At 41.8% G+C, this 13110-nt stretch overlaps 1 protein-coding gene across 1 annotated transcript in view; it reads left to right on the top strand.

The window, feature by feature from the left end:
* Positions 1-13110, top strand: part of znf407 (zinc finger protein 407) — a 150239-nt gene that overhangs the window by 12257 nt on the left and 124872 nt on the right. The window contains exon 4 of the mRNA XM_041988448.1: positions 494-608. Coding sequence (XP_041844382.1) covers positions 494-608 — 115 coding nt within the window. The remainder of the gene's footprint in view (positions 1-493; positions 609-13110) is intronic.

Raw genomic sequence — 13110 nt, forward strand, 5'->3', positions numbered from 1 at the left:
ATGATGGATAGCAAAGAGAAGCTTTGCCACTCTCTCAAATCCAACCCGCCCTCTGGACTTATTAATGACAATAATTAGGAGGAAACCTCCCTGTGAAGCCCGCCAGAGTGATTAGTGCTTTAATGATGGAATGGGAGGTAGTGAGCGCACACAGAATTGATTTACGTATTCGCCCTGACCTTTGGAATCCAATTTACGCATCCACAGGCAAAGGAAGAGTAGGTAAGAGATGAAGGAGAGTGACAAGGATGGATGGAGAGAGAAAGAAGAGCTGCTTGGCACTTGAAGTGTAACTGTAGTTTTTATGGGAACAGAATTAGGGGCATCTGTTTCTGTATTTCTGAAGTTTCAGCACAGAGGAACAATATTATCACGCTTATCAAGCTCATTTTCTCTTTCTGGTATTTAAATGACGTGATATACTAAGCCTTACACAGATGTGGTTTCTTAAAATGGGCACTTCTTTCTTTGAAAAATATTATTCATTTTGCAGGATCGAAGCCCTTCATGTGCAAGATCTGCAATTTCGCAACTGCACAGCTGGGAGACGCCAGAAACCACGTAAAGAGACATCTCGGCATGCGGGAGTACAAATGCGACATATGTGGGTGAGTACCCCTGTTTTTTGTTTTTTTTTAAAAAAATCAAGAAGTCCAACAAAGATTTTCCTTCCACAACTTTGAAAACTTTTTCTGATCTCTAGAGAGCCATTCAAAGTAAACACAGGTACTTTCTATCCTCCACTGAAAGGCTACTCCGTATCAATGAGGTAAGTTTAGGATAAACAAGCCTTACGATACCAAGGGTCCCATATATATATATATATATATATATATATATATATATATATATATATATATATATATATATATATATATATATATATATATATATATATATTGGGAGGTTTTAGAAGGAACTGTTTCAGAACAGCTTCCATAGTTTTAGTTGAGACACCAAACTGAGACAGCCAGCATTTGTGGTGTTTCTCCGTTCACGAGTGATCTGCTAATTATCTTTTGCACAGCCCACTTTAAATTGCGTTTGTCTCAAGCTAATTCGAAATCCAAGTTAATTTAACCTTGTCTGACCACAACAAGGCAAGTCCGATCAGTTTGCTGCTTGCAGGATACAGACGCCTTCAACTTCAGCACACTCTCTGAACGAGCTTTGATCCCACAGAATTTCATTAGATGAACCACTGAACACAATTCTTAGGAATTAAGATCTACAGTACTGTGTAAAGGTCTAGAGCCAACCCTCATGTCTTTATTGGAAGAACAAGAAAGAGATGCAGTCTTCAGGAATAGTTCTCCAGGCTTCTTGGAGAACATATCAGAGCCCTTCTCTGGGCTTTTATTTCATTCTTTGTCAAGATGATGCTTCAGTAATGTTGAGGTCAGGCTCTGGGAAGGATTAATCACTCCATAAAACCTGTTGCTGTGTCATCACCTCAGCCTTTTATTCCTGTGTCCTTTTCTAAAGAATCGCTTCTTGACAGCCATTCTCCCATGGAGACCATTTCTGATGAGTCTTTAGTCAATAGATGAGCTGAAAGCCCATCTCTCAGGTCCTGTTTTTGTTGGAGTTTTTTCTCTTAATACTACTTACTGATAATGTTCATTTGTTGTAGATAGTTTTTTAAGGCCTTAGACATATTTTTTTGTCCTCCATTTGTCCAGTTTCTACAGAATTTTTAAGGACTCACTGCACACCATGCTGAGATATGACAATATTTTGGCTAATAACTTTGTGACTCATCGTGTTTGTATAAGAAACTACTGTTATGTCTGTCAAACTGTGTTATGTTTGGCTTTTTTTTGTAGATGTACTAGCTACAGAACCTGAATCAGATGACTTAAATGTCCAAAAAAACTTTAAAATGACCTAAAAGGTAAAACGAGTTAAAACTTAGCTCATTTTAAAATGGTACTTGTCTGTTCTGTGTAGACACAATACTGGTTCATCCCTTGAGTGAGATGCCATTTTTTATGCTTGAATGGGAGAGAAAGCAGCCAATGTCCAAAGAAAAACTTTAAAATACTGTTAAAACTCCTGAACTATTGTTCAAACTACAGTACTTTAAAAGATTACAACAAAGTCTGGCTACTTGGAATCAAAATATAACAAAATAAGAGCTGGACCAAGGCTAATATTTTTTGAGGCGACAAAAAAATTTAAGAGAATAACAGTGGTCTAAAAATAACCCCCAAAATGCTGGCCTTTCTTAAAAATAGTTTATTTTGCTCTTCTCATCATTTCAGCTGTACAAATAATCCTAATTGGAAGTTTATGTAGCCAACCATGAAGCTATAAATACCCAGTAGTGCAGGAGTACAGTTATCGCTCTATCTTGTACCCCCTACATGTTGACCATATGTTGTGTTCAGCTCCTCTCGTTCCTGTGGTAGACCTCCTCGCTGCCTCGCCATGTTCAAATGAACGTGTTAAGCTGTTTAACATGCAGTCAGGGAATACATCAAATTGTGGGATATTTTCAGCTTTTTTCTATTCCTGCAGGTGCATGTTCCTTAAAATGAGGACTTATATCTTTTTATCAGATTCTCCCTCTGTGTGATTTTGTATAAACTGTTGGCAGATTTTGTTCTTCTAAAGCCTTGCAGAGCGCACATGTTTATTTGCTCCCGCTGATGTTCGCAAACACATTACAGCAGGAGCAAACAAGCTTTGCTTTAAACATGGCTTTTCCTTTAATGAGAGGAAAAGCTCATGTTTCACAAGCCCTCCAGCTCAAAACCCCCTTCTCCCTAGTGCTGCAAATATGTTGGGGGGCTTTGACTCGCACATATGCAATTGGAACAGTTCTCCAATATGCTTTTAAATGGGACTACTAAATACAGCCCCTGGTTTCACAAATCATGCAGATGTAGGAGCTGTGCGCTGCCAGAGCCAGCCACCGCTGACAAATCGGCCCTGTGTGTGCTTTCAGGACTGAGTGATCACCAGGCCATCCCTCCTTTTGAGTAAAGAGCAGCGAACACAAAGAGACCCCCAGAAACACCCTCATTAAGGCCAGAGCCATACATACACATAAGCTGATCCCCTTCCCAAACTTTTCACATTTGAGACATCCTTAATCTGAATCTAAAGCCTGTTACTAATGGATGACCGTGGTTCAGGTATAATGTGTAATGTTATTACCTGTTTTGTTTTGGGATGACCTAGAAAAGTGAGATCATAGTGCGATTAAGTGTTGCATTCTCCTGTGGATACTAATGATGGGGCAGCATTTCACTTAAGCAAAATAATGTTATGAGTTATTTTTAGGTGCAGTCACACTTTATTGTGTCTTTTTTTTTAAAAACATTAATACTCATTAATCTCAGACTCTTTGGCCTCCATATGGCGTGGAGTGTTTGGGTTAAGCTTTTTTTTTTTACCCTTCCTTTTCTTTTCTTTTACAAAAAAAAAAAACCCACAACAAACAACAACAAAACAACAACAAAAAAAAAACAAAAAAAAAAACAGGTCTCTCCACACTGCCATCGATCGCCATGTCTTCCTTGTTAAACATTCAGACTAGAAGATTACCTCGCCTCTGACTCTGAGTGAATGGATGTGCTACGCCTCGGCTGTCCACCCCACTTTACCTTCAGCTCAGTGCTGCTGCTCTCTTTTCAGGAGCTGAGGGGTGGGGGAGAGGAGTTGTTGATAGTTAAAGATCATATTGTTTTGGCATTTAATTAACAAATGCAAATGCAAGGCCATGACAGATTAGAACCCTTGACCAGGCTGTCAATCAAGCTTGAGCATGCTGGTCAGTCTTCCCCTCGTTATTCCTTCCACTTAAAAGACTTTCCTTCCTTTGCTTCTTCCATCTGTTTATCTGCAGTTCTATTTATCTACCTGCTCATCTTTGTCTACTTTAGAAAAGACTTATTTGTCTTAATTTGGCTATGAGGCAGCCTTGAAGTGTAAAAACAGCAGAAAACGCAAATTGGCTGTTAGCATGCAGGATAAGATTTCTCATATTTAATTGGTTAAAAAAATAAATAGATAATTTTTAAAAAAAGGGGGAAAAAGATGGCACATTCTTGCCTTTCCTCCTGGTGTGTTTTGTCCACAGTGGGGCTTGGCTACTTAATGAGCCTCCTCTTCCTCTCCTCCATCATCTTGCGGAAAGGCCGTGGATTCAGCATTTCCAGCCTCCCGCTTGCTTGTCCTCCCCAAAGATGCAATGGACGTCCAGTGCTGTTGTAGGTGTTTAATTATGGATAAACAGTCTAAATGCTTTGAGGCATTGGTTTAATATCTCAGCTTTGGCCTTAGAAGTATTAACTCTATCGTGGATGTGGATTGTCCTCTAGTGGACTGCCGTTTTTATGATTATGGGTCATGAGCTGCCCTTTACCAAGTGTCACTTGAGAAATTCGAACAAAGCTGCAAAACAAAGTTTTCAGACTTTGAAAGTTTGTCTTCTTTGTGGAGATGGCTGCATTGTGTTTCTTTCCTCCCTCCCCTTTAGTTTGCTTGACTTGGTGTTAGAAAGAGTATATATAGTCATGAGTTCATGTTGGGTGTTGTGTGTGTGATTTGACTGTTAACAGGATGGGGCTGGCTCATGTCAGGGTTTTTATGTCCCCCCTGTCTTGTGAGATTGTCTGGCCTGCTCCCAGAATAGCCCATCAGTTCCGCCCTGCGTGGCTCATCCGCTGTAATGTGCCTTAATGCCCGGGCCTGTATGAGTAGCGTGAGGCCTGGCAGTGACAGTGGAGCAGCATCTTAGCTTGCTGCTTATCCAGAGAAAGCCGTCACTTAACTCAGCCTCTCTATTGTCTATCCACACCCCTCTCCTTCTCCCTTGACGTGATTCTCTATAATCCTCAAACAGATTCTGGTTAGAACTCCCTGAGAACTATTTTTATGTTTTCTTTTTTTTTCGTCCTTTCTCCCATTTAAACATTAATGGTTGTTGCAGATGAAGAGAGGGATCCCTGTGAGGATGATTATAATGTCACTCCACTGATCTCCCGCCGCCCCGAAATAATTGTACATCATCGCTTCATAACGTGTCAGAGGGACACATTGGTGGCGTGCAATTAAAACCGCAGAATATAATACACCAAATTACTGCCTGTCAGGCCTATGAACAACACACTCGGTATTTGAGTTACACTTAATCATCATGTACATTAGCGATTTTGCTAAGATCCCTTCACCCCACCCCCTCTGCTCATGCAGCAGAGCTGTGAAACAAGCTGCTCCTTGCAGGCTGCTCAGGGGTTGTATGATACCACAGCTCTGAGATAGCAATGCACCTCAGAACGTTTGAAAACTCAAAGTGCTCTGAATGACGTTTAACTGAGAGTGTACGCAAATGTTGACATGAATTCTGAATCATTAGCATGAAACAAAGCTTTTTGTTTGTCTTATTCACCACTTTTTTTATCAGCCTTAAGATGCCTAATTAAGAAAATGAGAAATATTAAGTATGGCCATTTAAAAGGGGCTGTTAGGAAAAAGAAAACACCTTTACTGTGCCCGAGGGCATTTATGTGGGTGTGTGAAGTTACAACCAGCTAAAAAAAATGGACTGTTGGTTTAAACATATTCAGTTACAGTTTAAGATCCGCAGTGGATTTCTACGACCAGATTGCACCTTTATCTCTACTCAACTTTAAGTTCAAATCACTCTACCTTCACTGCACGTCTGAAATGATGGATCAAAACTCTTTTGGTAAGTAAAATAAGTCAATTCTCCTTAGCAGTTATACAGTTCACTTAAGAAAGAAATGAAATAACCATCTTCTAATAGGTACTTGTCTATTTTTTTGTGCCCCAAAACAAGAAATCTGACTCTTTACATGTGTTTTGTTATTTGTCTTCAGACTGTCAGATTTAAAATTCCTACATCCCATTTGCCATTGAATGCACAGCCACTAAAATAACAAAAAGTAGTAGCTAGTACAAATAAAATAACCTAACATTAGCATTAAAAATGTAAAGAAAACACACAGGAAAGGACCAACAGTGAAACCTGGGCTTTGTAAATCTGATATGTGATGAAAAAATTCCTACCTGCATTTTGACTGGATTATAAACCTGCCACTGTCTCTGTTGTGGAGTTTGAACAACCTGAAGCTTGCTGTGTGTGCAAGTGTTAGCTTTCAGGCTATTGAGTGCTTTGAAAGGGGCCGAGAGGGTCGGAGTGTATGGATATATGTTCTGCTGTGGTTTCTTTCTCTGGTATTTTGACCAAAGCATGTTAGAGATTTTTCACTTAGACCTCATGAACTTGTGTAACAAGTATAGTACATCTCCTTTATGGCTCATGATCTTTTTCTGTATTTAAAGTACCTCAGAAATGTTGGTGAAGTGATTGTGACCTTTAAGTTGAGCCCTCCAGTGGAATCCTAAAAGTCGACATGGGAGACAAAAAAATAGGCATACAAGTTCTGTATGTATTCCTTCTCTGCTTATTTAATCCATCTCTCATCGTTTTTAGTGTTCTGACACAGCGCCTGGTACTTACTCCTATCAGGAAGATGTATTAGTGTTTACCGCCTTGGAGTGTGAGTCTGGGAACATGCTCCTTGTCAGTCAGTGTGGACCCCTTCACCAAAGTAAACACATTCTGCTCTAATGCATTTAACTAAATTTAGTGTGCCATTATCGGAAATGAAATAAGTAACGCTAAAGGTCATTTGGAAAATAATGCAGCAAGGCTGGTCTGGAAAGGTTAAGTATGTGACGGAGCAGCTCTGATGATAACGAGGGCTGCGTATGGCTCGGAGAGCTCTACGTTCTGGTTTGACTTGGCGCTCTACGATCGCTCTTTATGACCGAGACAGCTTTACAGCCCGTTACCCCCTCCATAACACGATAAAGCGCAGCATAATGGATTGGATGTGTTTAGTAGCCTTGGGCTGATGTTTGTAAAATTAATGTTTTTTGCAATAGAAACACACTCTGACACAGGCACGCTGGCGCACACAGAGAAAGGCAAAAGAGAAGGAAAAGAAATTCAGACAGCATGGATGTATCGATACAAATCCCCCCTCCAGTGCAGTATTTACACTTTTTAACCTTGATCTTAAAAGTTTAAAAGTCAAAATTTATTTAATTATAAGTAATGTCTCCTTCCAGGTAAGCTCTCAGCTGAAAACATGACAACAGATATATGACTTCATAAGTAAGGTTTGTGTTTTAGGACTAATACTGAGCAAGGGAAGCAATAGATGTTATTAAATTTGTGTTTCAAATTACGCAGCACAAGTACTTGAGGGATATAAAGTGTGTTTGCTCCGTCAGTCTCACTTTGGTAAAAGGATGTTTTTGAAGAATTTGAATTGGACCCCACTCAGCATCTCTGAGCTCAAGAGACAAAAGGAGAAATCTCTGTCAGCATATCAGTCCCATTAGATTTTAATAACAATCTCATATTCTTTCCTGGGCCCACAACAGAAGCCTCAGGGCTCCATAATCAAACCATTTCCCTTTAATCAAAGGCAAAGCAAAACAAGCACCAGGCCCAGGCATTAAAAGGCAAGATCGGTGGTTAAAGTAGGGAGCCAACACAGCACATAAGCTTATAATGTCGAGTTACACAACTATTTAGGACTGTCTAAGTCAAGAGGCTATTGTCTGAGCTATGCATCATCTTAGTAACTTTTTTCTGAAAATGTAAACTTCTTTTGGCCTCAGCTTTTTTTTCCCACAAACACGACTCCCTGAACCAGGACAAAAGAAGTGCAAACTTTGTGCTATGAAGTAGTTGAATAATTTAAAGAGAGGAATGTTGCTGAACTCAACCGTTTTATGGAGCTAATGGCGTCATAGGTATATTGTAGAAAGAAAGAAAATAAAGAGAGGAAAGTTAATGAGTGATTAACAACAGCAATTAAAAGATGAAGAGGAAGGCAGATGAAAAAGGGTGTGTAATTAAAATATCAGTCCTCTTATTGTCACGAGTGCGGGTGTCATCCATTGTGCTCTTATTAAAAAGCTGGGCGGAGAGGGGGGGGGAGCAAACGGCAACCCAAAGTGTCTGGTAATCTGCCCGTGGATGGAGCTGGAAAAGGCTGTAACTCATGTTTAAGTGTTGGGGCCGTGTCATTGCGGGTTCACAGTCATGCATTTCTGTGTTGACACCCATCGGGGCAGGGGATATTTGGCAGTCAGGAGTAATTTAACTTAATTAATGGGATGCATATTTGATGGAGGAATAAAATATCCCAGCTCAGCAAAGTGGAAAAGGGGAAAGATTTAGTGGGAGTTAAAGGTGGAGGGGAGAGTAATTTGTGCTTTCAGTTACCGGCTGCTTGAGAGACGGAGAGGGAGAGTGCGTCAAGGCTGATGAAGATGGCAGCCGGGGGAAGAGGAGGAAGCGGAGGGGAGGATAAGAGATAGATGGTTGATACAAAGCTGAGCTGATGTGTAGAGGGGAATGGGCTGTCCCTCCATTGAGAGGGCCATCAGACTGACAACGCTTGATTTAATTGATATCCGGACCGAGCTGTTTCTCAGCACAAACAGACACATTACGCTGGTTTGCAAACTTGTGGCGGGAGCTGCCGACTGTCAACGGCCTTTTTAATATTCATGAGAGAGCTTTTAAGAGTGTTCAGCAGTGGTCTCCTTCCTCTGCTGTCGCTGCCGCCTGCTTTCTAACTTGTCTTAGCTACCAGCTCGCGCCCACTTTACCTCCACTCACACGGAAGACGTGCAACATGCTGGTTCTCCCAGACAAACCCGTGTCCTGACGAAAAGCTGTCACCCTACTCTTAATCTCCCCTGGCACTTTTTAATTGACTTCCTGTAGGTATAGATTATTTTCATGCCAAGCCCGCCACCGAGATGTTTGATACCATCCTAGAGACTGGCATCTGGGATGCTTGTAGCTCACCGCAGATGACGCCCCTGCCTTGGTCTCTGTCTCTTTCTCTTTTCCCCTCTCCCTCTCCTCTTCCATCTCTCTCATTGTGATGGCCAGACTTATTTGGGCAACAGGGGAGAGGTAAAATGCAATCAGTCATTGCCATCATCATAATTGAGCTGATGTACATGCTGGGAGAGCTGGGGAAATGTTGGCTTGGGTGGAAGGGATGCTCTTTGTGTCTGACTGAAGCTGTTAGTAGCTATAGGCCGACATACAGGGCAAGTTCTGGCCTTCTGCTCAGAGCTGGATATCAGCCAGTTTGTGCTGTCCATGATGGATATGATGTAGTTTCTTTGATTACATACTCCAGTCAGTATAGAATGAAACTCTTCAAGACACCCTGATTCGTTTAAAGTTTAGAAATATTTTGGCCCAGAACATCGAACTTTAAAAGTTTTGCAAACTGAGCACAAGCTGTCAGCAGCTCACGTCTAAAGCGCTATGTTGGGGATTCGAGCCTTCGTAATGATTGGTGCGCCAAATACCGCTCTCACTTTGTGTATAACATGTGGTCTGGCCCACACACGCTCGTACCAGGCACGTTAGCGGACAAGGCCTCCGCCTACGTGCCATCGTCTATTTAAACGTTTTGTCAAACACACCATCTTGGCTTTGCTTTCAGGATGAAATCCTGATGATGCCTCATTGGCATTTAAGTGTATCTTGTATCTTTTTGTTCAGGTTTGTGATTCTCAAATAGGTTCTGAGGCCAGCTAGGATCCACGGAGGTGTCTGTTTTGGTTATCCTTTTTAAACGAGATTATTCAGAGACATTATATTATTAAAGATAGGACAGGACATTTTCTGTTGCAGATCTGTTGAGGGGTTGTACAAAATGTCCCCTGCTGTATAATCACTCACATTAGATTTTATGTGTTTGAGCAAGATTACTTGTTAAATTTGGCTCTTGTGCTCTGTAGCCATTCATTTGGTGGCATCCTTTGGGCTTAATATCATTGGATCGCCATGTTTCTCACATTTATGAAGTGATATTGACCATTGTCTATGCAAACCAGATAATAAGCCGTGATGAATGGGTGACATTAGTGATGAAATTACATCAACCTTAACAGGCCATTGTATTAACACACCTTGCTGATTCCCCTCCCTCCCCGCTGCCCATTTAATTGATTAATTGCTGACGTGGATGGATGAGGGGTTGCGGGTCCTGAATCGGTGGCTGATTGCTAGTCAACCATAAACAGGAGCAGCCACAGTGGACCCTCAAGGGCAATATTCATGCTCCCCAACCTTATGGTGATTCCTTATCCAGCTCTGACAAGTGGAAAAATATTCAGCCATAAAAACGCTGGTATCACTGGGCTGACACATAAAGCCCTCTGTCACTCCCTCTCTTTTTTTCCTTTAGCGACTCTGAAATCACCCATCCTCTTCTGAGTGTGCAGCTACGGTCCCTCAGGTAACCCCTGCACCTCCCGAGCTTTAAATATGAGCAAATAATGGCAGAGTGAGTGATGCTGCCTGTGTCCTTGACTGGGATCCTCTGTGTGCTGTAGCCACATCTCACTGTCTCCAAGCCCTGCGGGACACATAAAACACCCCCGTAGAAAACTCCCGAGGCTTGCTGCTGGCTTCCGTTGGATGGATGCAGGGATGCAGGAGGGTGGTAAGGGTCTATGGATGTATTTATGCAAGAGTGGAGGGTAGTGTTTACACTACTCTGTGTTTAATGAGGGGGGCACGGTGTCCACTTTCATTTCAGATGTGGCGCGACAGACTTATTAAAACGTTACACCGCACATCGCATCTTCTCTGTGTCCTGGTGTTTGTTTGGCTGCATCTTTCGTGGCCCTTGTAGCTGATGTCATGTTTAGTGGTGAGAGAAGTTAGTTCAGGCTCTGTGGCTGCCACTTCTTCTGCCACCAGATTGTTTTGAACCCTCTAACAGGGCCTGAAAGAGTAAAAAAAAAAAAAAAGTATCAGGACAGCAGAAAGGGTTCCACAAGTGTCGCACCCCGAAATAAGAATGAGAGGACATGTAGCCAGACCCCGTCGTCTCCAACACAACAACACGTTAACCTCTGTTCCACTGAGCCCCTCCAGGCCGAGGCGTGGGGCTGACCCTCTGCAGCCAGCCATGAAAACGCTGACACATCGATTATCTGGCAGAGGATAAAAAAAAAAAAAAAAAAGAAAAAACAAGAAAAGTTGAGTGTGATGAAGAGGAAGCATTTATTCATTTATTCTGTTTATTCAGCAAAACAAACAGAGGGTCAGGATTATGCTGCAACCCTGATAGCTTGTTGTCTATTACAGTTAAATTTCAAATTAGCCGCTTCACTCTGTCTACTTTTATGCCGGCCTGCTGCCTCTCGAGTCCCCCCCCCTCAACCCCAAAACAACCCCATCTAGCAAAATCTGATTACTTACACATTTACAGTTAGAGCCAGGAAACTAATTTGTTTCTTTGAGTCTAGTTTAGAGCTGAAAGAATCAGGCACCATTGTGACTTTACTGGCCATTAGATGGCGCCATTCGACTTGCTAGAAACCAGCAGATGGAGACGGTTTGTAGGATGCAACCGCCTGCTGTGTGGTACATGTGGATTTCTTGCAAAGATGAAATACAGATGAGATTGTGTTTGTTCTGTTGAAAGATAAGTTCAGATCTGTGACTTTTTCCAACATTCATCTTTTTTTTTTCTTGTTTCTTTTTATTGTTAAATAGGATGACACACTGAAAATGTGTTGAGTACAACTGTGTAAGTTAATGGTAATTCCCATGCTGGCGCTAGTCACATAACAAAGATAAAGTTTGTTAAAAACAGAGTTGGCTTATTTATTATTACAAACAACCACCGCAAGTATTAAAATGTGTGGATGCCCTGAAAGGAAGCAAGAAATTTTTAATATGCTTGAGTGTCCACAGCTCGGTGAAGTTGTACTTGTTTAATTTATTATTTTATTTTTTATTTTTGGGGGGATGGTAGACTCCCATTTACTGTTGGTGCAGTATGAAATGAACCAAGCTAGAGGCTGGCCTTGTGGTGGGGCAGCCGTAGCGTTCAGATGGGGTGTCCCTGCCGGTGCTGCTTTAACTAGGACGAGCCTCTCTATACCGGTGGACCTCAGGGGCCGATCAGCAGGTCTCAGGAGAGGCTCCACGCTCCGCCGTCTCACCAGGCCTGTCACCAGGGAGCTGATGCTGGGCTGGCTGGCTGGGTGTGGGGCTGCTGTGATGGTGGTGGTGGTGTTGGGAAGGGTGGGTAGGTGGGTGCGGGCTGACATGCCGAGAGGGCAATTACAGCAAGGACAAAGACTACACAGTGATAAGTCCCCACAGCAGCCCTAATGAAGAGAGCAGGTTAGCCTGTTAAGCGAACTGGGGAAATGAGCATGGCCTCGGTGCGTGTTTGTTTGCGAGCGAGTGTGTTTGCGTGTGTTTAACCTACCCGAGGAGGATACATTTTCTGAGGTCATGTTGCTACTATGCTCACTAACCTTTCTGACTGACGCCTTCCGCAACCAGTGTTTTCTCTTCACCGAGCCAAAGCAAATAACAACATGAAACTGGAAACCAGTTCATCTTTAGGGAATTGTATTCCTTTGGCTGTGTGTAGTGTGAAGAAAATTTCCCGATGAAAGCTATTAATGAAATGAAATCTTTAAAATATCACGCCTTCGGTGGGTAATTGTTGCACATTAGAGGATCTACAATTTGTTTTTATCATACCACTTAATGATTTTTTTAAAAATTATTTATTTATTTTTTTCATAATAATAAGACCCCACTTTAAAATTCAGCACATTATGTCCCGTATTTTACACATGAAATAAATTAATGAGTTTGTGGCTTAGCGGTTGCAGAAAATAATAAGAAAAACAAAATAAAAGCGAGGAACGAGAATCATTTTAAGAGAAGGATGAACTGCTTTCCTCTTTCGGTCACTTTTGCATATCCAGCCTGGATGTGTTTGTAGCCGCGTCGTGATATCAGACAATGCATCCCAAATGCACGTTTTTCTCTTTCTTCTTTTTTATTTTTATTTTGTTTTTATTTATTTATTTTTTATTTATTTTTTGTATGGGGGGGTTGCAGAAAGAGAGAGACTGTGTGTAGCTGATACTGCTGTGTTGGCACACCTGTCTGGGATCTGATAAGAGAGCCTCTGGAGCGGCGCTTATTCAAATCAGTGCATGTTCACAGTGAATGGGAGCAGGTAAAGGCAATAAGATACAAGGCGATAACCT

The sequence above is a fragment of the Melanotaenia boesemani genome, chromosome 6 (genome assembly GCF_017639745.1).
Source record: "Melanotaenia boesemani isolate fMelBoe1 chromosome 6, fMelBoe1.pri, whole genome shotgun sequence".
Taxonomy (NCBI): Eukaryota; Metazoa; Chordata; class Actinopteri; order Atheriniformes; family Melanotaeniidae; genus Melanotaenia; species Melanotaenia boesemani.